At 48.8% G+C, this 26,422-nt stretch overlaps 4 protein-coding genes across 14 annotated transcripts; 2 read left to right on the top strand and 2 right to left on the bottom strand.

Moving 5' to 3' along the window:
- Window positions 1–2,103: 2,103 nt before the first annotated feature.
- SYF2 (SYF2 pre-mRNA splicing factor) lies at window positions 2,104–4,789 on the top strand. Its single transcript, XM_032709810.1, has 7 exons — window positions 2,104–2,185; window positions 2,278–2,385; window positions 3,061–3,186; window positions 3,449–3,566; window positions 3,677–3,767; window positions 4,214–4,312; window positions 4,416–4,789. The coding sequence occupies exons 1-7, from the start codon at window positions 2,129–2,131 to the stop codon at window positions 4,579–4,581; spliced, it is 765 nt and encodes a 254-aa protein (XP_032565701.1). The 5' UTR covers window positions 2,104–2,128; the 3' UTR covers window positions 4,582–4,789.
- An 806-nt stretch (window positions 4,790–5,595) lies between these two features.
- Window positions 5,596–10,589, bottom strand: RSRP1 (arginine and serine rich protein 1). 2 transcript variants are annotated; one of them, XR_004360777.1, is made up of 6 exons: window positions 10,362–10,558; window positions 10,171–10,226; window positions 8,407–9,015; window positions 7,904–8,058; window positions 6,633–7,120; window positions 5,596–6,119 (listed from the first exon to the last, which is right to left on the bottom strand). XR_004360777.1 is itself a non-coding variant. In XM_032709809.1 (6 exons), exons 1-6 carry the CDS (start codon window positions 10,430–10,432, stop codon window positions 5,934–5,936), a joined length of 1,161 nt encoding a protein of 386 aa, XP_032565700.1. In that variant the 5' UTR covers window positions 10,433–10,589; the 3' UTR covers window positions 5,596–5,933. The 2 variants fall into 2 exon arrangements, 1 of the variants encoding a protein (XP_032565700.1); XM_032709809.1 differs by having other exon boundaries at window positions 6,633–6,716; window positions 10,362–10,589.
- A 30-nt stretch (window positions 10,590–10,619) lies between these two features.
- On the top strand, window positions 10,620–14,061 carry TMEM50A (transmembrane protein 50A). Of its 7 annotated transcripts, none has more exons than XM_032709812.1 (7): window positions 10,620–10,718; window positions 11,534–11,646; window positions 12,316–12,428; window positions 12,530–12,597; window positions 12,734–12,826; window positions 13,246–13,306; window positions 13,589–13,933. In XM_032709812.1, the coding sequence occupies exons 1-7, from the start codon at window positions 10,688–10,690 to the stop codon at window positions 13,632–13,634; spliced, it is 525 nt and encodes a 174-aa protein (XP_032565703.1). In that variant the 5' UTR covers window positions 10,620–10,687; the 3' UTR covers window positions 13,635–13,933. The 7 variants fall into 7 exon arrangements, with proteins under 7 accessions (XP_032565703.1, XP_032565705.1, XP_032565702.1 ...); XM_032709814.1 differs by having other exon boundaries at window positions 10,662–10,734; XM_032709811.1 differs by having other exon boundaries at window positions 10,673–10,727; window positions 13,589–14,061.
- Window positions 14,062–14,865: 804 nt separating this feature from the next.
- On the bottom strand, window positions 14,866–26,077 carry LOC116797892 (RH-like protein). Of its 4 annotated transcripts, none has more exons than XM_032709804.1 (11): window positions 25,934–26,077; window positions 22,896–23,715; window positions 21,558–21,744; window positions 21,183–21,333; window positions 20,416–20,557; window positions 18,899–19,056; window positions 18,332–18,469; window positions 17,972–18,102; window positions 17,235–17,314; window positions 16,143–16,216; window positions 14,866–15,850 (listed from the first exon to the last, which is right to left on the bottom strand). In XM_032709804.1, the coding sequence occupies exons 2-11, from the start codon at window positions 23,029–23,031 to the stop codon at window positions 15,824–15,826; spliced, it is 1,224 nt and encodes a 407-aa protein (XP_032565695.1). In that variant the 5' UTR covers window positions 23,032–23,715; window positions 25,934–26,077; the 3' UTR covers window positions 14,866–15,823. The 4 variants fall into 4 exon arrangements, with proteins under 4 accessions (XP_032565695.1, XP_032565698.1, XP_032565696.1 ...); XM_032709807.1 differs by having other exon boundaries at window positions 22,896–23,363; XM_032709805.1 differs by lacking the exon at window positions 25,934–26,077 and adding an exon at window positions 25,425–25,556.
- Window positions 26,078–26,422: the final 345 nt, after the last annotated feature.

The raw sequence follows: 26,422 nt of genomic DNA, 5'->3' as shown, positions 1-26,422 counted from the left end.
CTCCAGAAAATAAAAGGCAGTCAATGGACCACAGGTGGGACCTGCAGAGGGAGCTGGTGCAGTATTTCAGGCACCTGAGAGTCAGGTCAGCATCTCTCTCTGCTCCCAAAACTCCTCTGATCCCAAACATGGCAACAACCTCATGGCAGAGGGGCCAGGAGCTCCAGGGGGATAAAGCCATGGCCCAAGCACATAACTGGGATTCTGACAGCACAAAAACACTCCCCAATTTACTGTGCAGCAACATCAACCCCTTCCCTGGAGGCTTCTTTCAGAATTCCAGCACCAGTGGTGGTGGCAGTTTGCTCCCTGTGCATGAAAATCTAACAACTCTCAGCAGGGATGTGGAGAGAGCAGGTGAGGGGAGACATTCAAAACCCAAACCACATGGGGACAATCCTCTCCTTTTCCTTAGGATATTGCCAATAGGACCATATAAAAATGTTCTGCCTCCCGTTCTTTCCTCTGCTCTGTTTTCCAGCGCTGCCTTCACGGGGCTGGGTTTCTTTCTTTCCCCCCTGGACTTGACTCCTCGCTGGGTAAGGCTGTATTTGATATTTTTAATCACTCAGCATGCATCAGAGCTTGGCAGCAGAAGAAAGTGAAGTTAAAAGAGAACAGAGACAGGCTGGGTTTGCCAGGGCTGCCTGCCACGGCCACAGCCCCTCATCGCTTGGGCTGCGATTCCCTCTGCTGGGAAGTCACGAGCCACAGCTGACAAGGGAGAACTTAAAAACCAAACTAATCACCAGCACTTATAAACCTGCAGGTTTTGAAGCCCTTCTTCAAAGAAAAACAGAAGTCCCGAGCCCTCCTGCCTTTGCTGTGCAGATATAAAGGCTTTACACACAGACGCATTTCATGTGCACATCAATATTAGTGATAAACGTTTAGAGTAAGTCTACGTTTGTTTTTTAAGGCTGGAAGATCCTGGTCACTGCAGCAATGTTATGGAAATTTTGACTTTCTTTTCCCAGAAGCTGCAGCAAAACGTTTTGTTTTCTATGAGGGCTGTAACTCTCCCCCTGAGCAAACCTGTTGTGGGTCACTGAAGGACTCCTGGGGGACAGGCAGCACAGAGAGAGGCTGTTGCTGGTTTCTCATCCTGCACCAGGCTCTGCCCTGGAACTCGCTGGTGTTTCCAAACACACCCTGAGTTCATCTGGTTCACGTGTTGCTTCCTTACTTTGACTATAAAGTTTGCATCACCCCATTGAATCCTTGGAAAAGGAAAAAAACATTGATTACAGTGTTACTAACCCATGGAGTCACTTCAAGGCTGCAGTAACTCCCTACCCAGTGTCTGCACTTCAATGTCTCTGCACTTGGGTCATCCCATGGAGTGTTCCAGGCTGGGGGAAGAGTGAATGGAAAACTGGGAAAGGACCCGAGGGTGCTGGTGACAGTGGTCGGACACGAGCCCAGGTGTGCCCAGGTGGTGCCACTGGCCCCTGGGCTGTCCCAGCACTGGTGTGTCCCAGGGCCAGGGCAGTGCCCGTCCCCCTGTGCTGGCACTGCTGGGGCACCTCCGGCCCCGGGGGCAGGTTTGGGGTCCCCAGTACAGGACACGGAGGGGCTGGAGCGTGTCCAGGGAAGGGAACGGAGCTGGGGAAGGGGCTGGAGCAGCAGGAGCAGCTGAGGGAGCTGGGGGGGCTCAGCCTGGAGCAAAGGAGGCTCAGGGGGGACCTTCTGGCTCTGCAACCCCCTGACAGGAGGGGGGAGCCGGGGGGGGTCGGGCTCTGCTCCCAGGGAACAGGGACAGGAGGAGAGGGAACGGCCTCAGGCTGTGCCAGGGGAGGGTCAGGTTGGACATCAGGAGGAATTTCTTCATGGAAAGGGTTGTTAAACATCGGAAGGGGCTGCCCAGGGAGGCGGTGGAGTCCCCACCCCTGGAGGCGTCCAAGGAACGACTGGACGTGGCACTCAGCGCTCCGGTCTGGGTGACAAGCGGGTGCTCGTGAAAAGGTTGGAACTCGGTGACCTCGGAGGTTTTTTCCAATCTCAGTTATTCCCGTGACTCCCAAATACCGGGACAATCCGAAGACCCAGAGGGCGGCGGCAACACCTCCCGCCCGCTGGGGGGCGCCCTGCGGGCCGCGCCGGAAGCCGGAAGTGCGGGCGGGCGGCGATGGCGGCGGCCGTGTCGTCGCTGAGCAGTTTGGGGATCCCCGATGGCGACGGAGGGGTGAGGGGGGGACGGGACGGGACAGGGCGGCACCGGGAGGGGCGGGCGGGGGGCCCCGGCTCCCTCCCGAGGCTGAGTGCGCGTTGTTTCAGAGCTCCTCGGAGGAGGAGGAGGCGGGCCCCAGCGCGGCGGCGGCGGCGGCGGCGGAGCAGCGGCGGGAGGAGCGGCTGCGCCGGTTCCGGGAGCTCCACATGAAGCGGGTACGGATCGGTCCCGGAGCCCCCTCCGGTACTTGGCGGGGAGGGGGGGGAGGTTTGCTTGGCCCTGCGTTTGTTTGTGTGCAGTTCTGGGCTGCTCAGTGCAGGAAAGATGAGGAGCTGCTGGGGGGGTCCAGCGGAGGCCGCAGAGATGATTTGGGGTCTGGAGCATCTCTGGGATGAGGAGACACCGCGGGAGTTGGACCTGGTCAGTCTGGAAGAGGGAAAGTTGAGAGGGGACCCTCAACCCTTGCAAATATCTCCAAGGGGTGTCAGAGGGTGGTCCCAGATTCTGTTCAGTGGTGCTCAGTGACAGGACAAGGAGCAATGGCCATAAACTAAACCACAGCAAGTTCCACCTCAACATGAGGCAGAACTTCTTTCCGTGGAGGTGGCAGAGCCTGGAACTCTATGCCCAGGGAGGGTGTGGAGTCTCCCTCTCTGCAGACATTCCAGACCCACCTGGACACATCCCTGTGTCACCTGCTCCATGTGACCCTGCCTTGGACTGGATGATCTCCAGAGGTCCCTTCCAATCCCAGCTCCTCTCTGATTCTGGTTTACATGGTGCTTTCAGGAAGCAGTGGCCAGGCCCCCTCCCAGGGGGGCTCCCGTGTCCCCCCAAGGGTTCTGGTTTTGTTGTTCCTGTGCTCAAGTGTTGCCCTGTTTCATTCCCAGTATGAGGCTTGCAAGCTGAACAGCCAAGAAGTGGTGGAGGAAGACAAAAGACTTAAATTGCCACCAAACTGGGAAGCTAAAAAAGCTCGGCTGGAGTGGGAGCTGAAGGTGCAGGAGAAGAAGAAGGTAAAGACACCTTTACAGCTCCCCATGACCCTGTGGAGCCACAGCCCAGGTGCCTGCAGTGACACTTCATGGTGGCTCAGCAGTCTTGGGAGCTTACACTGATGTTACCCTCCCAAAATCCACGTTCTAATTAGGCTGCTGATTATCTAAGTCAGTGTCCTGCTCCAGAGGTTGACTGGGCTGATCCAGGGAGATGCAACTGAGTTTTAGGCTTGGCCACTGGCTCATTGTTGAAACTGAAGTGTCCCTTGTGCTGTGTCAGGAATGTGCAGCGAGAGGGGAGGACTATGAGCGAGTCAAGCTGCTGGAGATCAGCGCTGAGGACGCCGAGAGGTGGGAGAGGAAAAAGAAGAAGAAAAATCCCGACCTGGGCTTTTCAGGTAACGGCTTAACCACGCAGCTGTGTTCGGAATGGACACCTGTGTTGGTGTTTTGGGTGAAAACTGGACCATGAGATAAAGCCCCTCACCCTGACACCGTCTGTCCCCAGATTACGCGGCGGCGCAGCTGCGCCAGTACCAGAGGCTGACGCGGCAGATCAAACCTGACCTGGAGCAGTACGAGAAGCTGAAGGAGCAATAGTAAGTTCTGTGGTATTTCCAAACCAGTAGCAAACACTGGAGACTTAAATCCTTCCAGCACATGCACGGTCTCGTGTGCCCTGTGATGTTAATTAGTCTTTAACATGATATTAAAGTACGGCCTGCTAATCGACTCGGCCATCCCTGCTTCGGGGGACTCAGGGGTAGTGGAGTAATTAATGAGGTTCATTTCTTCAAACTTCTTCCCTGTGAGGGTGGTGAGGCCCTGGCACAGGGTGCCCAGAGCAGCTGAGGCTGCCCCATCCCTGGAAGTGTCCAAGGCCAGGTTGGATGGGGCTTGGAGCAACCTGGGCTAGTGGAAGGTGTGACCTGGTGGAAAAGAACGGTGTTTAAGGTCCCTTCCATCCCAAACAATTCTGGGATTCTGTGAAATCTCAAAGCAACCAATAGTTGTGTAACCTGCTGCCCCTCTTCCCCTTATCCAGCGGGGAGGCGCTTTATCCCACCTCCGACAGCCTCCTCCACGGAACTCACGTGCCCTCCAAGGACGGGGTTGACAGAATGGTCGCAGATCTTGAAAAACAGTAAGTAAACCCTGGGGCCAGGCGTGTGCCAGAGCAGCTCTGGGCAGTGGGACGCCCAGGCCTGGCCCAGGGGTGCCCCATGGGTGCCGTTGTTGCCTTCCAGGATCGAGAAGCGGGAGAAGTACAGCCGGCGGCGACCCTACAACGACGACGCCGACATCGACTACATCAACGAGAGGAACGCCAAGTTCAACCAGAAGGCAGAGAGGTTCTACGGGAAGTACACGGCCGAGATCAAACAGAACCTGGAGAGAGGGACCGCTGTCTGAGGCAGCTCCTGGGGCACAGCACACAGCCCTGTGCAAGGGGAGTGCAAATTCTACAGGCAATCTTATAAAATAAAGCATTATAGGTGTTGCTGTCTGGAATCCGTGGTGGGTTTAATGGAAGAGAAGCGATTTGTGTAACTGCAGCTGGACACTGCTTTTACTTGCAGGAGTAATCTTGTGTTCTAAATAAAGACCAGCTTTAGTCTAATTTAAGGGTTGGTGTTTGTTCTTCAGTAGTGGGAGGTTATCAACAAGATGAAAGGTGAGGAAGGTGAAGTGACATTCCCGTGAAAAAACAGCTTCCCAGCTGTCACGTGCCAAGGGTGGAGCTGCCCACCCTCCCCGAGGGCCAAGAGAAACATGAGCCCTTGTGCACTGCCAACCTCAGCTTGGCCATTTAATAGTTCCTCAAAGAAGCTTCCAGGCACAAACAGTCAAATTCAGTTTATTTTACTAGTAATTTATTTATACAAAACCCAGGTTTAACCAATTGCACCAAGTCCATGCAACAGCCCGTTGATTTCTCCCATCCTTTTCTCCTGGAGCAGAGGTCTGGCTGAGCCGTGGAGTCATCACAGGCAGCATAACCTGTACCCTGTCAGCATGAACCCTCCTGCACTGACTGCCTTTCCCCTCCCTGCCTCACAGTGACCCTTAGAGGCTGTTTTTAAAGCCAACTAAGTAAAACACAAGCCTGCAGTAAGTCGAGCATTAGAAGGAGCAAAGGGACAAGTTGCTCACGGTGCAATATGGGACAGTGAGAAGGGCAGTGACTTCACCTACAGCAGTCACATACACATCCTACACAAGCTTTCCACTTCCAGAGGGATATCCAGGGAAGGTGCTCGAGGCTCTGAACTAAGCACAGCCCAGGCAGGAACTATTCCAGCATAAAGATCCACTTTAATGATGCAACAACTACCTTCTGTTGCACCTTGTGATAAGTGGGGTAAGTGAAAGCTAAACCACAGACAGGACATACTCATAACACAGGTCTAACACTTCACACGTTAAGCCAGTGCAAAACTAAACTTTATTCACTTGAAGTAAACAGTTACACAATGTAAATCCAAGTGTCCAAAGAACAGCTACTCAACTATGGTTTAGAAAAAGTTACCCACCTGCAAGGTCTAGTCCGATAAAGCAATACAAAATATTTACAAATATACACAAGATTCCCATCTGTGGCTTCGGGATCAGTGTGCTCTCTATCTGAAAGAGAAACCTTAGATTCCAAAAATTAAAAATCTCAAAATAAATACTCAGTATTAACAAATCTTCAACCCCATCAGAAAAGTTTGCAATCTCTCTACTGAAGGATGTGAAGTGCTGCAGTCAGACAGTGAATCCCGTCAGCGGGCCCGGAACAAGGTGCTTTTGGGTGAGAAGTTTAAGAATGTTTTCTTCTCCTCCTTCTTGACAGGAACCCACTGCCCATAGGGACTTCCCTTCCTGTCATCTTCTCTTGCTGGAGAAACTACTGGCTCCTTAACAACATGGCTCACTGGCTTCTGCAGGGCTGGCTTTGCCATTGTGTTCTGGAAAAGAAAAAATTTCATGTAAGAAAAGGTATTAAAACCTGTCACACCTCAAGGGGTACAAATCCAGTACATTTATCTGGACTGATTATATAAATGTTTTCTCTCCAGCTCTTGGAATACCTGATATAATATCACTTAACTGATAAAGGATTCAAGAAGTTATTAAGTTTGCATTACTAAAACACAGTACTTGAAATAAGTTCTGATTTAAATTAGTTCAAATTGTTAAGTCTTTGTTTCATCTAGTTCTAGCACTCTCAAGTGTATTGCAGAGTACAGATATAGTCATTGTTAGCAGGTGTAGAAGTAAATATCTATTTTAAATCCACTGCTTACAATGAATGCTCTGCTGAAGGACTGATTAACTCCTCCAGGAAAAGTCATTATCAAACCATTACATTCATTTTTTTACCATGATTAAGATCACTCACTTGGAAACCAGAGCTGGGAAAAGCCTAAGACAGGATAAGGGGCTGAAGTACTGGAATTCCATCTCGGGAAGTCACTTACATTAGGACTGAAGGAAATGCTCCTCTGTATGGTTGCTCTCTCCATCCCAGTCTTGGTCATGTCTTCTGCTGCACTTCTGGGTTGCTAGAGAAGAGCACACACAGCCTCAGTGGGAGGACACATCACCCCATGCAAGGTCAGGCAGTTACTACAGAGCATGAACTTTCTGGTATGGAGTTGTTTCAGGTATTTACATCAAAAGTAGCTGTAAAGCTACTGGATATGCAAACAGAGCAATGCTGAACCCAATTGGAAATGCATTCAGTATTTTTACCAACGTGGCTGTGCCAATTCAGGTGTGAATGGACGTGATATCCACAGCCCAGTTACAGTTTATAAGGATTCAGTCACAGCATGAACTGTCACACGAGTGCAGTGACAGAGCAAGTGGCATTAAGTTCTGCATAACCATCCTGCAGAGCTTTGGATAATGACAATAAACTTATCTGCAAGTGATGCAGGCCTCTTCTTCTGTACTCTCTCAACATCTGGAATATATTGCATATATTTATGAAAGGGATGCCTGTACCATTTGTGTAAAACCCTTAATAAATTTACTTCCATTTGTAACAGCAGCATCTGACTCACGTACAGGTTTGTATTCACCGTGACTCAGGTTAACACACTACAACACAACCAGGCTAAAATTCACTTTAAGCTGCTCAAGTTTCTCCCTCCCTTAATAAATTCACAGCAGCTACAGCCCACAAGTCCCTTAATTACCACCAGATTTTCTTCATCATGTCTGGAACCATAGTCATGATTTCTATAAGACAGAAATAAAGTATGTAAAATGCATTGTGTGCTTGCGTATGGAATTTCTGGGAAACAGTTTGTTGCACATGAAAAACTTTTAACAGTTCAAAAAAAGGCAGAAAGATTTAAGCTTAAAAAAAAAACCAACAAAAAAACCCACACTATTCACTAGGTTTGGCAAGGAGACTCCTGGTTTAGGTCAGGAAGACATAAACTAGCTGGATTAATGGGCAATATCCCATTAAAAGAGTAAGTCAAAAGGACAAGCTACATTCTCCTCTCCTTCCCCACCTGTCACTACTGGACAGCCTGCACAGGCTCAGAGGATCAACCACCTCTCTCAGGTCCATTGTGCTTCCAGCTTAAGGCAAAGTCTAGAGGTTTCCTAGAGCAGTTGTTGTTCAAGAGTTTGAATTCTTAATCACAAACTCCACAGTTAAACTAGAACACATCCATGCAGACAAGTTTTAAGAAGTGTTTACCTTTTCAGTGAGAACCCTCCTGTCCATACTTACCTCAGCTGACTCTCCAGGTTCTTCCCGCTCCTGTTTTTCATTTTTTATCTCTTTGGCAGGAGGAGGGATCTTCAAGCTTGCTGGCAAGACAATGTTATCTGTTCCCAGAGCTTTGGCAGCATTGGCTTTCGCAATTTCCAGGAGTTCCCTCTTGTCTAAAAGAGGAAGAAAAAAAAAAGAAGTGCCTTGTGTTATGTTTAAATCCACATTTACCTACTCACACAAGCCTAAAAACTGCAGGTTTATTATCACTGCATCTATGTGAGCATCAACTGTGATGAATTTCATCAGACCTTGAGAGATGTAGCTTCAGTTCAAGTGCAAAAAATGTGCTCTGAACTACTTTGTTTGTTAAATATGCTTTTATAACCACACAGAGATTTTCTTCCACAATGCCATTACAAATTATGCTCTATAAGGCAAGTAAACAAAGCAGAACTGGACTGGTTAAAGAAAGCTGTACAGTTTGAGGTTCTCAAACAGAAAAGTCTCCAGAAAAGTACCTTTCTCACTGAGGTGGAGAGGTGACCGACTGCGGGACCGTGTCCGTGACCTGCTCCTCCAGCTCCTGTAAGCCTCGGGATAGATGGTTCGCCCAAATCCGTAATACCTCCGGCCTCTGGAACGGGACCTGCTCCTCGAGTAGGACCTTCTGTAGTAGGACCTGCCGCGGGACCAGGACCTGCTGCGGGACCGGTAGCGCGGGGGGGAGCGGCGGTACCTCCGGTAGTGCCTGGCGTGGTACCTGCCCCGGTACCGGCGGTACCCGCGCGACCTGGAGCGGCTCCGCGAGTAGGAGCGGGAGTATCTCCTGGACCGGCGGGAACCGTTCCTTCTGGCCCGTGACCTCGACCTGGAGCGGCTCCAGCTCCGCGAGGAGGCTGAAGAGGAGCTGCTGGAGCTGGACCGTGAGCTGCACGAGGATCTGCTGGAGGACCTTGTTGACGACCTGTCACAGCTCCTCTTGGATCTCACGGACGTCTCTCTCTTCTTCGGAGAGCTGAGGGTCAAGTCATCCATGAAACCCGTCATGTCTTCTGTTTTCTGCACACAGGTGCTTTCAGAAGCTGGTTCTGGTTTTACTGTTGCTCTGCAATGCCCAGTCTCTGTTCCTGTTGTTGGGTGGGGTGGAGGAAGTTAATTATTCTTAATTATTCATGGGCATCGAGTCATTTACTCAGCAACGACAAACACGGTGACACACAGGCAAAAAGTTCAAGGATAATTAAACACACTTAACAGTCCTCAGCCAGTTTACCAGCATGTTTTGCACATGACAGTTGTGTTTCATAATTTCCTCACCTGTAGTCAGTCAAAAGACTGAAATACGAAATTATAGGGAAAAAAGGCTTTAGTTTAAACCATATATAGTTCTGTGTAGAATTTTGGAGAGAGGTAGGTTTGTGCAGGTTTTAAGTGTAATTCCTTTTGTGTAAATGGTACAAGTTAATACCCTTTTCCTCCAAACAGAATTTTCAAGGTATTTGATTTTAACTCTAAATGCAGGCTATTGCACCTGTGATGCAAAATAACCATTTGCCTTCCAGATCAGTACGAACTGATTTACTCCAAGAGGAGGCAAAATAAAAGTACCTTCAAGGTACAAAGCAGCCACTTCAAGGTCTTGACCATCTCATCTTACAAAAAACTCCACGCACAGAGCTCCACCCATTCCAGCAGTGTACACAGCAAGCTGCTATTAAAAATGTTCTACACAGATAGTAAAAAAATACAGGTGGTGACTCACCAGACACAACTTGTACAGAACACTTGTTATGGTTATATATTAATAATTAAAATGGCTGTCCCTCTAGCGGCAGCCATTTTATAGCTACAAAGGTTACACGAGTGTAAGGATCTTATCACAGGACTTAAGCCCCGAGTTACGTAACCACTGTACAGCTTGAGGAAGCTTGCTTTAACCCAAAAATTCCTAGTCGCTGCTCAATGCAAAGTTCGCAAATAAATATAAAACCGTTACTGGAATCTGTAATTTAAGCTCTGTAAGGGCTTGCCAGACGCCACTTCCCTCGGTACTACTACAAGCTAAAGTTTCACTACTTCACCTCTACGCCAGGGCCAAGGTCACAGGCGCTGTACGTGGCACAACAAGATAAATTCCGATGTGCCGTTTCCCAGTGTTAATCCCCCTCCCCAGCCTGTTACAACCCGGTTCATCTCGGACTCATCGCGGGTACCGCACACGCCCCCCCCAGTCCCACCCTGAGCGCTCAGGGCTCTGCCCGGGCTCTGTCCCCAGCACTCACCGCTGGGCGCGGCCGGGCCCCCCTGGTGCTGGTTCTCGTGAGGCACCTGGGCGCTCCTGTAAGGAAGAAAATAAAAAAAAGCACCCGTGAGCGATGCGTGTCCCTCACACCCCTCACGAACGATCGCAAACGGCCACCGCGAACGGCCTCTCCCGACCCTGGCCCCCCAACGACCCGCTCCGCCGCCTCACCGGCTCCAGCCGCCCGGGCTGCCCCCGCACGGGTCCTGAGGGGAGAGCCCCTCTTCGTGAGTCACCCCCATAGCGCCGGGCCACGCTGCTCCACCCGCGAAAGAGTCGCGATACGGCCGCGACAGAGCCCCAAGACAAAAGCTCCGCTCGCTCCCGCCGCCCGGCAGCGACTGAGGGCCGGCCCAGAACCTTCCAGAACGTCCCTCGCCTTACGTAACCCCCGCGCCGAGGGCGCACGCGCGGGCGGGCATCGTCCCCTCCCCCGGGTCCCCGCCCCGCCCACAGCGCTCGGGACACGCCCCCCGCGCCCTGCGCGCGCGCGGCGCATGCGCGGGGTCCCCGCCGCGTCCCGTGACGGTGCGAGGGGTGCGGGGTGAGGGGGTGCGGGACCGGGGATGCGGGGGGCGAGAGTGCCCGGGGCGCGGGATCGGAGTGCGCCGTTTGGGGGGGTGCGCGGGTCGGGATGCGGGATCGGGGGTGCGCGGTTTGGGAGGGTGCGCGGGTCGGGGTGCGGGACCAGGGGTGCCCGATTTGGGGGGGTGCGGGATCGGGATGTGCGGTTTGGTGGGGGGTGCGGGACGGGATGCGGGACCAGGGGTGCGCGGTTTGGGGGGGGTGCGCGGGTCGTGGTGATGGATCGGGGATGCGCGGTTTGGTGGGATGCGCAGTTTGGGGGGGTTGCGCGGGTCGGGGGCGCGCCGATTGCGCGGGGTGCGCAGCGTGCGGGGCTGAAGGGGTGCGGATCCCAGGGTGCGGGATCGAGGTGTGGGGGGCGAGAGTGCCCAGTGCGCGGGGTGCGGGATCGGGGGCGTGCGGGTCGGGGACGCGCGGGTTTTGCGGGGCGCGCCGTGTGGGGGATGCGCGGGTCCGAGGTGCGCGGGTTTTGCGGGGCGCGCAGTGTGGGGGGTGCGGGAGGGGCCGGTGACCGCGGGCCCTGAGCAGGACGGACCGCGGGGCTTCTTCCCCGCCCGCAGAGCCGCGGCCCCCGCACCCCTCCCGAGCGCGGGGGCCGGTGACCGGCGGGGCTTTGGCCGCTCCGCACGGGCCGTGCGGTTTTCAGGCAGCTCGAACCTCCCCTGCACGGCTCGATGGTTTCCTCTCGGAAATAAACCTCCCCTTTTTTTGCTTTTTTTTTTTGTTTGTTTGTTGTTGGGGTTTTTTTTCTCCTCCAGTTCTTCCAAGTGCTGAAAAAATGTCCGGTTTTCTGGAGAGCTTGAGGTGCTCGGAGTGCGTGGACTGGGGGGAGAAGCGGAACACCATCGCCTCTGTGGCCGCGGGAGTGCTGGTACTGCTCTGCTTGCCCTGCTGTCAGGCCCCCTAGGTGTAGTCAGCTGTCAGGAGCTAAAGGTTGTTAGAGCTTGGAAGGCTCCTCTCTTCCAGGTAACAAAGTGGCAGGATGAGAGGAAAACAGCCTCAAGTTGTGCCCGGGCAGGCTTAGGTTGGATTTTTGTGAAAATTTCTTCCCTGAAAGCATTGGAACAGGCTGCCCTGGGCTGTGGTGGAGTCACCATCCCTGGGAGTGTTCAAAAAAAATGTGTGGATGTGGCACTTGGGGGACACGGTTTAGTGGTGAACGTGGTGCTGTGTTAGTGGTTGGACTCCACCATTGCAGAGGACTTTTCCAGCCTGAACACTTCTGTGAAAAGGAAGAACAGGGATACATTGTCCTTGTACCTAGCAGCAAAGTTAGGAACAAAATCTGTTCTGGGTTCTTGCATCCACCTGTTTCTTGAGCTTCATGGAGTAACTGCTGGAGTAGGGAAATCTCTGGCTTTGCATTCAACCTTGTTCCCAAGCCAACAGCAAAACTACTTATACCATCACTTTACCCTGTTGGAGATCGTAAGAATGATTTTATATATTAGTGTTATTTTTTTTCTAGAGCAGTCTTAGGTATTGTAAAAGGGCTTGTGTCTGTACTTTAAGCCATATTCCTTCTTTTTTTCCCCCCTAGTTTTTTACAGGCTGGTGGATAATCATAGATGCAGCTGTGAAATACCCTAAAGTGGAAGACTTCAACCACTCCTACCATGCCTGTGGGGTTATAGCCACCATTGCATTCCTGATGTAAGGGCCATTCCTTGATCAGAGCCACACACTCCTTTGTGCAATTAACAGAAGGCTTCAAACAGAGGGGATTTATCCCATTTTCTGGTTTTCTCCCTCAGGATCAACGCGGTGTCCAACGGCCAAGTGCGGGGGGACAGTTACAGCGAGGGCTGCCTGGGGCAGACAGGTACAGATCTGGGAATCCACTGAGCCTTGGGAAAACTGGGAGAGCTGTGCCAGGCTGTGCTTTGTGTGCCTGAGGCAAGAGCCACGGTGCCCATCTTCACACACAGGCACCAAACATCCCTCTTGTCTCGTTCCAGGGGCTCGGATCTGGCTGTTCATTGGGTTTATGATGGCTTTTGGATCTCTCATTGCTTCCATGTGGATCCTTTTTGGAGGCTACGTTGTCAAAGGTAAGGCCTGACCCGTTTTTGGAAGTTTAAAATATTTTAAATGGCTGTTGAATTTTAGAGCTTATTTTTATATAGTTTCTAGGCAGTCCCTGTTTGAATATTTTAGTTCCCTACACACCACTGTCCCATTGTGTTAACATTGGGAGGGATTTTTTCTATTTCTAAGTCACAAACTTCTGACTACCCTCTAGAAACACAGGTCTTGCTCGACTGGGAACTGTACAAATATAATTAAACTGCTGCAGTTTTCTGGGAATAATTCCCTGGGTGAGCACTTATTCCCAGAACAAAAATTACTGACTCTGTGAAGATTGCTTCCAGAGCCTTTATGCTAAATTAGCAAAAGGTGTCAGAAATGGGATATGCTTGAAAATCACTTCCAAAAAAATTTACAGAGATTTTTTTTTTCCTTTTGTTAGAAAAACCAGTGGTATACCCAGGAATAGCTGTGTTTTTCCAGAATGCATTCATCTTTTTCGGGTAAGCCTATCTTCCTTTGGTTCTTTCTTATCTAATTTGTTTTTTATGACAAAAACTGAAACTTGCTGTAATCTGGTTTTCCCTTAAGCCCTGTTTTGTAACCAGACCTGTGTGAATAAACCAGTGAAGGCAGCAGATCTCTGGGATCTGTCTGCAACAGGTTTCGTGCAGGACAGAGAAGTGGGTTTGCAAATACCACAGTTTGCTCCCTGAAATCATGTTTTTAAAACTTGATTTGCTCCCTTGTGTGCTCATTATGTCCCTTTATTCTGTTTTAAACAGAGGACTGGTCTTCAAGTTTGGTCGCACGGAAGATTTGTGGCAGTGAACTCCCCTCTGGAAGTGCCCTGGCCAGGCTGGGTTTTAACTGCACACCCCCAAAATTTTGTAAAAACCATTTTGTAAACCGTGACCTTCCATTATGTCAGAAGATAAATCAAGGAAAGCTGAAAGCACTAAAAATTCCAGCTCTGTTGTGTTTGATTTTTTTTTTTTTTACTCTTGTACGTCCACTTAAATGTCGTGGTGTTTTTTGACAAATGTAAAATTGCTACAGGTAACAGTGGAGTCACTTTTCTGATACATTTGCTACAAATAAACAGGATAATGGAATATGGATGTATTTAACCAGCTGTTTCTATGACATTATTTACGAAGAAAAACTTACTAAAATGCTTTAAAACAACTTTTTAACATATATTTATTAAATATTTCCTGTATCTGGACAATATAACCATTTCTTCAGTTTCAAAGGTTATTGGTGTGTGGCTTTTCTTGCATAATATAGAACTATGTTGGTTGGGGATTTTTTTTTACCTCTCCCTGAATATTTAATTTATCCTGTGGTGATAATGAGGAAGTCTCTGGCAAGTAACAGCTTGCTGTGGGTGACACTGGAGAGGCACAAATTAAATAGTGGCTCTAGATGGAAGTAGCTCATCCACAGTGCTTGTGCTCAGCTGTTTTCTAACCACTGTGAGAGAAAAGGATGGAATTCTCTCTTCAGATGGAATTCTCTCTCTGGAAAAAGGTGCTGCTCAGATCAGAGAGTTCTGATCCTGTGTCTGCCCCTTCCTGTGCATTCACCCAGGCCAGTTGCTCAGGAAATCAATGATAAGGGAAATGGAATAAAATATTAGTCACTTAAAAGACAGAAAACAGGAGTTTGTGTTGCACAAGTTACATTTGGTTGGTTCCTGGGAAGTTAAGAAAGTGAAGAACACAAGCTGGGCCTGGATCCCACTGTTACTCACGTAGTAAGTGGTGAGTTAACTGTGAGGTAACACTCTGTGTGTCCAGGCTGGTGGAAGCTGTGGGCAGCTCATTAACTCAGCAGATCACTGGCTCCTTTGTGGCCTAGAAACAAAGAAAACTGGCCCTTCCTCTGCAAGTAATTTTTCATCACTTGGAACCTGTTTCATTTCTGTAACTGTAGTGACCTGCTTTGCTCAACACCTAAAGAATGAATGAGGTCAGTGAGCATCAAAGAACAGCCTGGTCCTCAATGTCATGGGTTTCCTCATTCATTTTTAACATGTGTGCTGAATAAACAAAAACAATCACATTTTCACTTCTTTATTAGGTAAGCATTTTGGAAAGAGCTTTTTTCTGTGTCAGCTATTTTTGAGACGAAGAACAAACACCGAGGATCACAATCCACTTATAAACAAGGGTGCACTTGCAGAGAATCCTCTGTGTGATTAGGCCCCAGAGTCCCCTGCTTGTCTTGGAATAAGCCACTTCCAAAATTGGGTCTTGGCATTGGTTTCAGGTGGCTCTGAGGATTATTCCCTCAGTCCCCTCAGGTGGCAGCTGACCCTGTGGTGGTACAGGCTGTCCCTACCCAGACACTGACCTGAGGTCTGCTCTTATTTTAGATTTGGCAGCAAATACCAAATTGATTTCAGGGACACCATGCACAGGAAGAACAATTGAACCTCTTGCCATCTGAACTTCCAAATAGCCCGAGCCAAGTAATGACAGATTTGTCTTTAAGCAGTCAGAGAACTCAAGGAGTTCAGTCTGGCAGGATGCAGAGTTTGGCCCAGATCCAGCTCACCCATCAAATCCTTCCTTAACAAGGCCTTCAACAGAATCAATTTAGCTTAAAAACATGCAGTTGAGTACTTTTCTAGATAAGAAGTGCTCCTTGAAAAAACACACTTTGAAATACATAATTTTGGCTTTTAAACTTGGGAGCTAAAAATAGTTTAAAGTTTCCAAGCATTTGGATTGATAAGCCATTACAGCCATGAATGCAGTCAACCTTTTTTGTACATATCTTATTTAAGGCAAGACCAACAAAGCAGAAAAGCTAAATGCAAGTTTGCATCTGTGAATTTACACTCAGTATCTTTGGAGAATAACTAGTTTAATACTAATTTTTTGTGTCTCCACTGGGATGGCTTTTGTGGGCCTGGGAACTGGTATTTCAGTGCTCTTTCAACCCATCATAGCTACTCATTTTCTCCAGTGACAAAGAGGAAAATCTTATCTTGGTCAGCTGGGATCTTGCACTCAAAATTCAACAGCCAAATGGGGAAACTGTGAAGGCAAAATTCTTGTGTCAGAACATTTTATGCACAAAATCACTGTACAAAAAACCCCAATGGAAAACCTGATTAGAAGCTTATTTTCATCCATTTCTTTTCTCTGTAATTCAGATACAGCATCTCAACGAGCACCTAAAGGTGCTTGAGCCCTGTGTTTGTGCATCAAACAAAATGTGCTGTGAAATGGAATATCCCCTTTTTTTATATGTTTAATTCAATACCCAAAGTTCTTCATCAAGGTGCTAAATATACTCTCACACAGTTAATTTTACATTTAAACTTACCTCCCAGTAAAACTGGTCTTCGAAGTACTTTGATACAGGGATGATCTTAAGCAGTCTGGTGTTCAAGATAAAACCTATTTGTAAAAACAGACATATCCAATATAAATATAAACATCAGGAAAGGGGGAAGGTTTTGTGTAACTGGAAGTTTCTTAGTAACATGTATCCAAATGTAACACAGATCAAAATACAAAGTCAGAACTAAATGCTTCAGCAGAGCCCCTTGACTGAAGCTGACCTTTAACACAAAGAGAGAAGCTTGCCAGGATCGAGGCTTATTGATATTAAAAATTAATTGCTTTAGGTAAAACCCAATTAAACAGCCTGCTAGACTCTAAAACTACATCAAAAATATTAACTTCTTGCATGAAAAATGCCTTGTGTATTTAAAGCAATCTGGCTCATCAGCACTGTTAGCTTGGGGTTTGAGACGGATGTATCTCGATTTTTAAACAGTTGGTTAAGCACTGAATGTTTGGTTCTTTTAGCTGAATAAAAACCTGCTCAACTTTTTAATTACACTCAAGGTAACGCAAAGGTTTCAGATCACAAAACAATCGTTTTAAGAGTGTATTTCACAGCAATTTTCATCAGCCATTTCTGTTTTACTCAAGACAGAGTTAACAGCTCTAGAAAAGCAGCAGCTGCCACAAAACAGGACATCACGTGGGAGCCACGTGAGCCCTGCTGATCCCAAACCACTCCTGATCAAAGGCCTGGTGCTGGAATGATGCAGCTCCTGACGTTGGTGAATCTCTGCACATTTACACCGACTGGCACAAGAAGTGACAAGCCCTAAATAGCATTTTCTGTCACCAAGACAATACCCAAATGTAAAAATATTTTCATCTTCACACATCTCCTGTGTGAAATGTGAAGGCAGCTGTTAAGCCTCGGTTAAAATAAACTTGAGCACTGAAAGAATGGTGCTGCTGGGTTATTGATGTGCAACACATCTCTTCTTCAAAAGGCTGGCTCTGAAGACCCCCTGGCATTCATGTTTCTGTGGCTGCTTTACAAATAATTTACCCAGGGAAACTTGCCCTGAGGAAACACTGAAGAAATTACTGGAACCTGTGTTTCAATACTGACCTGTGATAAAACCTGTTAGCAAGGCAAGGCTGATGGTCTGGCAGAAGGCACCAAGGTGAAGAAGGACCAAATAACCCAGACTGAAAAGGAAAACAAGTGTTTCACCTTTTACAGTTGCTGAATTTAGCATCAGGACTGTGAATGAATCTGTATATAAACAGTATTTTACATCAAAACCTCTCATCAAAACTCTGTTATTCCCAAATCTCTCTGCAGCTGCAGTTGGATGTTTTAGGAGATCCTACCAGAAAACTAATACAGACTTTAGGGGACATATTTTCTCCTTAGAAACCATCACTGTGGTACTAAAACTTCATTAAATTTGTTTCAGTAAGAACATGACTAGAAGTATAAGGCCCTCATGCTGCACTCTGATTTCTCCCTCCCCTCTCTTTGCACACAAAGCTCCTCAAAACACCTCAAAAGCTAAAAAGAGTCTTGGAAGGAGGCACATTCCCAGCTTTCATCTCCCATTTCTGCTGTATTTAATGTCAAATAAAAAGGGAGACAGAAAAGAGGACCCAAAACTGATACAAAAGTTTTGATCCAAAGTCTGCTCAACTCTCAAAGCCCTTTTTTACTGACCTTTTGGACTTCAGGGATTATCTTGGGTTATCTGGTATAAAACAATTTATCTGTGATGACACTCAGGCTCTCTGTAGGTATGAGAACTCTTCTCAGGGCAGCTGCAATAATGCTCATTTAAGCTTATTATTTAATAACAAAAATTTAAGTACCTCGATGAATTAGTCCATTCTCTTATGACTAAGAGGACAACTTGGGCAAGACCTCCAAGCACAGCAGGCAAGCCAAAGGTGAAATGAACTCCAGAAGTATCATGAATTTTGAGAGGAGGATTCAAGCATCTCTGGGAAGAAGGAAAGATTTAATTGATACACAGGAACACAAGCTGATAATTGCATATTGTCTGTTGCAGACCTAGGGAATTTGCAAGTTCCAACCCTGCACTCTGCTCAAAGCACCTCGGGTTCCTTAGTTTTAATCTCTTTGAAAAAGAGGTTTCTCTTGAGGTATCCTACACTGGAAAAGAAGTTTACACAGCTTATATGAAAATAACTTCAGGTTTTGAATACTACCTGTAAACAGTGAGATCCTAATATGGTGATGGCACTGCCAAGCAGACCCAAAATCATGGCAATCCAAGGATGACTGATTGTCTCTGCTGTAAAACTAACAGTGACCCCACCAGCCAGTGCTGCACTGTGGATATGAATCTGTAAAATAAAATAAGAACATAGAGTTAAGGGACTTTTTATTTAGTGATAGACAAAGGGGAATGGCTTTGAATGGAAAGAGTGAAGGTTTAGATTAAATATTAGGAAGAAATCCCTCCCTGTGAGGGTGGTGAGGCCCTGGCACAGGTTGCCCAGAGAAGCTGTGGCTGCCCCATCCCTGGGAGTGTCCAAGGCCAGGTTGGATGGGGCTTGGAGCAACCTGGGCTAGTGGAAGATGTCCCTGTCCATGGCAGGGGTGGGACAAGATGGGCTTTAAAGTCTCTTCCCACCCAAACCACTCTGTTATCTGATGACTGTCAGGCTGAGAGCCTGGACTTGTTTTTAGTTAACAGCTATTATATTATCAGTGTATTACTGAGATTAACAGAAAAATCTTCTCCATGAAGGGATTTTTCTCTCGTGCCTTACCATTCTGAATTTCCCATCCTTTGAGGTCAGAGCAGACAACAGGAAGGCAGTTACAGCACTCACTGCAAGGGCCAAGTAGGTGTTGAGGAGTGCATTCATCCTGGACTGAATGAGCAGAGCATTGAAGCTTGGCCAGAACACCCAGAGAAAGACACAGCCTTGGAGACAAACACAAGAAACTCTCATTACCTGCTCTGAACCACAGTGAATCCAGCACATCTGGAGTGCCCACAGTTTGCACTCACTGTAACTCCCAAACTGTAAAGAAAGGGGAGCAGACAGCCCTGAGAGGCACCTGCCCCTCGGTCAAAAGTTCTGCTCCTTTTCATGGAACTGTGGAATTACTGTTCAAAAACAGCTGTGAGAGAATGAAAGCCAGGGAGGAAGGGAAACAGCCCCCATGGTACAAACCACTGTAAAAAAAACCCCCAACTGCACTTTGGTGTGTCTTTTGCCTTGGCTACCAGTATGACTGCTGCTGGTTGTCTTGTCTCCTGGCAGGGTTTGAAGAGAAATGAGGATGAACTGAATAATAAGAACAGAATCCTCTCCACCTCTTTCATGATTCTTCCCAAGGAATGTGCCTGCTCAGTTGCACCTTTCTACCCAAGTTACCTCAGGAATTATTCAAGAAATAACAATATAATTACTCCAAATAGCAAGCACTTGGTTGTAGCAAGCTGCCCTAAAATTATAATGAAGGTTTAACAATGTCTCGATGAGTTAGATGAAAATACTGATCTTGGATTCTCCAGCAAACAAGAACTCCAGGAACACAAAAGAGCAGCATTTAAACTTCTTTTGCCTCGACTGGGCAAAGACTGACTAAGAATTAGACTCTGTGGACCCCTGCAGGAAGATCTTAGTTCAGCAGGTGGCAGTTACACAACAGAAGCCAAGGTAATAAAGAAACCAAATTGCTTCTGTAAGGACAAAGCTGGGCCTCCCACACCTTCAGCCTGTCCTCACTCAGATGCTTTCTTGTGGGCCTGCCTGTATCACACTCCCCACCCTTCATGAGGCTTTTATCTTTTCATTTATGTTACTAGGCAGGGACTGCCTATTTATATCTCTGCAACCACCTTGCAAACACAACTGAGCCTTGGCCCCAGTGGGGACTGGGAGCTCTACCAAAATACACGTTAGGACCTCAGCTTTGGCACACAGGCTGCTCCCCAACGTGCCTAGACAAGCCCAAAGGGGACAAGTGGGCTGTGACAGGGAATGGTTCACCTGGAGAAGGAACAGTTACCCTGGCACAGCCTTCATGCTGAGGGTGACAAAAGCAAACTGAGCCACAGCCGTTGCAGGAGTGGCCTGGTAGGGAACATGCTGAGAGTCACCAGCCCATTGTCAGAAACCACCAGCCACAGCAGCAGTTTTCTATGCCTGGCTGACTCACACCTGCATTTTGGATTCAAAACCTTCAGCCTGCTGTGCCCAGCACCCCAAAAACCTCCCTTATGTTCTCACTGCAACCTCTTCTTCCAGCTGAGGCGCTGGAGCCAAAGACTCACCCAACATGGAGAACAAGTCTGACTTTGGGGTGCTCCTGTTCTTGTCCAGCCTTGGGGAGGGCTCAGGGAAACAGGAGGTGACTGCCAGCCCAAAGTAGGCTCCAAACAGGTGCACGTGCATCAGGCTGAGATGATCTCCAATCTGTACCAACAGAACATTCAAATTTGTGGTCTGTTTAGGGCCTTTGATGCAGTTCCTGATACAGTTGTTCATGTTACCTCCCTATAAGCAACTTATTTTCACAGTCCCTCAGCTTATGCTTGAGTTACTTACATGAGATTGAGTTATCTGAACCCAGTGCAGCTCATAAACACACGATCCACACATAGAGAGTTTGGGGTATGTTTGCAGGCCTGATGCTGCTGGACACCATTCCCACTGGAAATCTGCCAGGCTGAACTGGCACAGGGTAAAGTTTAAGGGCACTTAGTGCCTTAGCAGGGGTCAGGGCTTTCATTCATCTCTGGGGGATGGTCTGGGTGTTGGCAAGGCCAAATGCACTGCACCCCAATCCATCAGATCAGCTCACCCTTCCAGGCCAAAGATACAGGTATAGAGATATAGAGTGTGCAGGGTTTGGAGTTTGATGTCCTTAAGTATAATCCCAAAGTCAGACTTCATCTTTTAATGAAAACACAGCCACGATCTGAGATAAAACACCCCGATGTTCCTGTCAGCACAGCACCAAGAAACCAGCAAAAAAAGGCAACATTCCAAAGTCCCAGTGAAATTTTCTCCCATGTGTTTGGAAATTATGCTACAGTACCTCCAGGTATCTCCTGTTGATCCACCTGCTCACATAGAAAACTATTAATTCCACAAGTGTCATCACAATTAGCTGCACAAGATTAGTCTTCCCAAGAACAGCTCCAGTGGAGATGACCACAGCTGTCATACTTATAAAAGCCTTTGCTATACTGCAAGAAATGAAAGAAAAGGAAAAAATTATTCTGTATCAGGATGACAGCAGGGCCAATAAAGAATGACACACAGTAAAATGCATTAAAAACCCAAAGCCTTCCAAAATGTCTGCAAATATGACTATGCTAATTCCCAAAAAGGTCCATATAACAAGGCATTAACCTCCATAAAGAGCAATCAGCAGTTCTGGATGATTCCAATTCTAACATGAACTAATTACCTTTTCAGAATACCTTCCTTTGCCTCTAGAGACAAGGAAACTAATAAATCTTCTACCAACACAGAGCATTGGACACCAAGTACAATGATCAGGAGGTTGAATCCAGTGCTGCTAAACCCACATCTTCTCAGAACCATCAGGAAAAAGCCAAATCCAAAAATCACCATGTGGTTGACATCTTGAAAGTCTGCATGACAGAAAAGACCAAGACAGCAGTGAAATTATTAGTGCAGACTGGATTCCTGGTTTTAAAAAAAATATATTAAAAATCACAATTAACTAAGAAGCTTCCAAATAAAAATTCAAGTGCCATTTAGTACTTGCAGAGAATTCCAGAGCTTTCTTCCCAACCCATAAGTAATCAAAAAACCAATTTCCTTGACCCTGAATCTATTTTTACAAAGTGCTCTGAATGGATGCCATAGGATGGGGGTTGAGGAGTCAAAAAGCACAAGAGAAATGAAGGACATTTAGCGAGGAAATTTGGACATTCAGTTTTCCTGAGGTGAATCTAAAGAGCTTAAGTTGAAATTTTCAAGGAGAGTTACTGTGAATGAGTGCTGATCCATTCCTTGAGGGCATTAGGGAAGAAACCTCTATGATGCCCTCATAGAAGGAACAGAAATTGCAGGGAGAGTTTAACATGGAAATCAGCACTATTGCATAAAAGTGGACAGAAAAGCTGTCCAAGGTGGAAGCTCTTGGATCTGTAAGCCTGGAATTGTCCCTGGGACCTGCTAACAGTCATATTCTCATATGGTTGTGCTGGCTGGTTCCTAGAGGAAAACACCAAACTGCTGGGGAAGTAGGTCCCATTTTTCCAGCTGCAAAACAGGGAGGGTCACACAGGAATGTCCCGAGGAATCGGCTTGTATTTGCACAACACCATAAACCTGTCACACACCACGGCTGTGGCACAGTCCAACAGCACTTCCAAGGCACAAAACACACCTCCAGACTATGTTTAAAGCCTTCATTCCACTGTATTAACTTCATTTATTTACACCAAGCATTCAAATGGAAAGTGGTGCCATCCTGAGTTCCCTGTTCTGGAACACAGCGACACATTAGGGACTCAACAAGGAGCAGAGTCACCTCCATGGAGTCAAGATTGCCTCAGACAGGCAGCAGAAAACAGACCAAAAATGCAATTTAGCATCACCTGTGTCCTGGCTCACTGCCACTGCTTTGATATAAATAGATTCCCACAACACCAGGCAAGGCGGGGTGTTTAAAGGCAGTAAAAACACTCTACTCCTCACTGAATCCCATCTCTGCTGCTCGGCACAACAGGAGCTGGGATTGTCCTTCCTTCCCCAGCAAGTCTGCCAGTCTTACCTGGGTAGGAGCTGTACACCCAGTGCAGACCATCATGTTCTAAGAGGAGAAAGTAAGAGCGGATGAGGAAAAGAACTTCCAGCAGCAGGATCAGCCAGGGAACGCTGTTTCGGAAGTTGAGGTAACTGGAAGGCATCGTGCACTCGACTACATCAGGCACAAACACACTGATATGTTCTTTTTCCTATAAAAATGCTCCAGTAACCTCAAACCAATAGCAAAGGAGGTTTGGGGGGGGGTGGCAGGAATAAAAACTCAAAGGGAGATAAAAAGCCCCGGAGGCGTTGGCAAGGGACAGTTCCTTATCTGGCACGTCAGGAGCCCCAGTTTACCACAGCAGACATGGACTGAACCCAAGAACTGCTTGTGAACAGAGACACATCCAACTGCCAGTGCTGTCATGCTCCAGGACACCTTCCATGCTCCAGGACACCTTCCACCCAGCTGCTGGTGAGCCTTGCAGCTCAGCTAAAAGGCAAGAAAGGAGAACATGGATTCCCAAGAGCAGGATGTTGTAGTTCATGCAAAACTATTATTTATTTACCTTGCTGGTGTCCACCCTGGACCCAATTCCCTTCATAGGAAGGTGGGGAAGGTCCTGTTGAGATGCTCAGTGTGATTCTACAGCTCCACAGCCACATCCCAAGGAACAGCTTCTCATACATGATGAATCCAACTCCACACCAGAGAATCAGGAATCTCTGGACACATCAAGAAGATGCAGCACTTCCTCTGCTGCTTGTGGGATCAGTCCATTGTTCATAGTATGGCCACTGAAACAGCTACAGTGTATCCTCTGGAAATCCTTGGCATTCCCAGGCTGGGAAGGCACAGACAGCACTTTTGTTTGGGAAGCAAACCATAGACCCACAGCCCCATGAGCCTTTAATTCCCACCTTGCCTTCACCCAGAGCTGTACCAACCCCTGTTGCTGCAGTGTGGCTACAAGGTACCTGCTGCCTTAAGGGTTCTGAGCCTTTTGGTAAACACGGGGATTTTGTGTTTGTCCTTGTTGTTGCTTTAAATCAGGAGCCAACAAAAGAGACCTCAAAGCCCATCTCATTCCACTCCCTGCCATGGGCAGGGACACCTTCCACCATCCCAGGTTGCTCCAAGCCCTGTCCAACCTGGCCTTGGACACTCCCAGGGATGGGGCAGCCACAGCTTCTCTGGGCAACCTGTGCCAGGGCCTCCCCACCCTCACAGGGAAGAATTCCTTCCCAATATCCCATCCAACTCTGCCCTCTGGCAGTTCAAAGCCATTCCCTCTTGTGCTGTCACCATTTGCCTGTATAAAAAGTCCCTCTCCTTCCTTTTTATAAGCCCACTTTAAGCACTGGAAGAAACATTTGTATCCCCTCAGTATCCACTGTGCTTCTGGTAAACTGAACCCTCTTTACTCAGGCTGCTCAGACTAAAGGATTTTAACCACATCTCAGACTTTCTGCTTTGAGGCCGCTACAAACTGAGGGCTGAGCTGAGACACCAACAGTACCCAGAAATGGGTATAAATGTGCCCAGAAATGGGTATAAAGCCACCTGCTGGTGACAGAAACAACTACTAGAAAAAAAAATATGCAGGAAAAACCCAGTATACCTTAATTTTAGGACATTCCTCCTGCCAAACCAGGATGTAGGGTACAATAATCCAAATCCTTGGACTCCAAGGTTCCCTCCCCATGGCAGTGGGTTGGAACGAGATGAGCTTTAAGGTGCTTTCCATCCCAAACCATTCTGTGACTCATACCCAGAATGACCCAGAACTCCATCCACAATTTCACCAGGGTGAAATGAATACAGTGAGCTCTTTTGACACCTGTTTCTAAATCCCATCAGTGTTAACACTCAGGGAAAACACACCAAAGGAGAGGAATTTACCCCTGTTTTCCCTCAGGATGACATGCCACGCTGTGAAGCTCATACTGAGATTCACAACTTAAACTCCCTCCCAGAGAGACCAAAGCTCGGTGATCTCAGACAGGGTGATGCACAGAATAACTCCTATATTAGGAAGGAATCCTTCCCTGTGAGGGTGGGGAGGCCCTGGCACAGGTTGCCCAGAGAAGCTGTGGCTGCCCCATCCCTGGAAGTGTCCAAGGCCAGGTTGGACGGAGCTTGGAGCAACTTGGGATAGTGGAAGGTGTCCCTGCCCATGGCAGGGGGTGGGACTGGATGAGGTTTAAGGTCCCTTCCAAGCCAAACCATCCCGTGACTCCGCGTTTCTAAATTAGAGCTCCACCACCACGACAACACCCCCATGACTCAGCCAAGGGCCGGGCAGCCTCCTGGGCCAGTTTTAACGCTGTACCGAGCCCCGCACTGCTCAGACTCAGCTCAGCACCGCCTACCCTTTTGCAGGGAGGCCCATTATCCCCAGGGAGGCCCATTATCCCCAGGGAGGCCCGGCAGGCCCACGGCCCAGCCCAGTCCCGGGGCACCGCCACCAGCCGGGCCGGGCGGGGCCCAGCCCGCGAGCCAGCCTCCCTCAGGTGCGGCGCCGCCATTGTTCCCCTCACGGCTCCCACAGACCGAAGGGGCCGCGGGGAGGGGGCTCTGCAGGGGCCGTAAGGCGGGGGCGCTGCACAGCGCGGAGAAGCCCGAGCCGGGTTTCGAACCCGCAACCCCGGGGGCGGCGCCGCTGCCCGGCCGTGACTCGGCAGCGGTCGGACACGCCCGACCCCGCCCCTCGCCGAGCGCCCGCCCCCTCCCCACAGGCCGCCCCTAGGAACTGCTCTCCCATTGGCCGAGCGCCGGCTCCTCCCGGCCTCTGATTGGCCTATCCGCATCTTCGGGCCTCGCGTCCTGCGCTGCGATTGGAGCGCTCTCCTGTCACTCAGTTGTGTGCGTTGCTTATTGGCCGGAGCGGCCTATCAGTCACCCCGCGGGGTTATATTGCCCCCCGGCGGGCCGTTAGCAGAGGTCGCTCTGTGCGGGCGGCACAAACTGCCGCCGCTTGCCTTTGCACCTGGGACTTAGCGTTCCCTTCCCCAGCAGCCGATTTGCCAGGGAGGTTGTCAATCAAGCGTGAGGGGCGGTACCTCGGGGCTAGGGTGACAGAGGAAATTGGGCCCTCCTTCTTCCGTTTCCGAGTGGATGGCTGAGCTGTCCTTTTATTTTTGTGCTCCTCTTCCATTGGGCAGCTTCGTTGTCGGTCACCACGCGGGGCGGGAACCAGCCCGGTAGGACAGTGGGTGGGCGGAGACCAAAATCCGTGCAGCGATTGGCTGGAAAAGCCGTCAATCACAAACCCTTCTCTTTGACTGGCTTCCGCGGCCATCAATCAAGGGGGTGGGCACGTCGCGCGACAGCACGAGGCGGAACTAACTTTCCAGCGTCGCGATTGGTTTACTGGGCCGTCTGTCTGCGTTTTTACGCTGATCATTGGTTACAAGCCCTGTCACTCAGGCAGGGCCAGCTCTTTGATTGGCCAGCGCCGGCGGAGGCGGGGCGCTGCGCGGCGGCTGCGCAAGGGAGGGGGGAGGACGCGGCGGGGAGGGGACGGACCAGGAATTATTTTTATTTCTTTG

The sequence above is a fragment of the Chiroxiphia lanceolata genome, chromosome 24 (genome assembly GCF_009829145.1).
Source record: "Chiroxiphia lanceolata isolate bChiLan1 chromosome 24, bChiLan1.pri, whole genome shotgun sequence".
Taxonomy (NCBI): Eukaryota; Metazoa; Chordata; class Aves; order Passeriformes; family Pipridae; genus Chiroxiphia; species Chiroxiphia lanceolata.
Note: the sequence above shows the minus strand (reverse complement) of the source record. Positions and strands in the feature narration are given on the sequence as shown.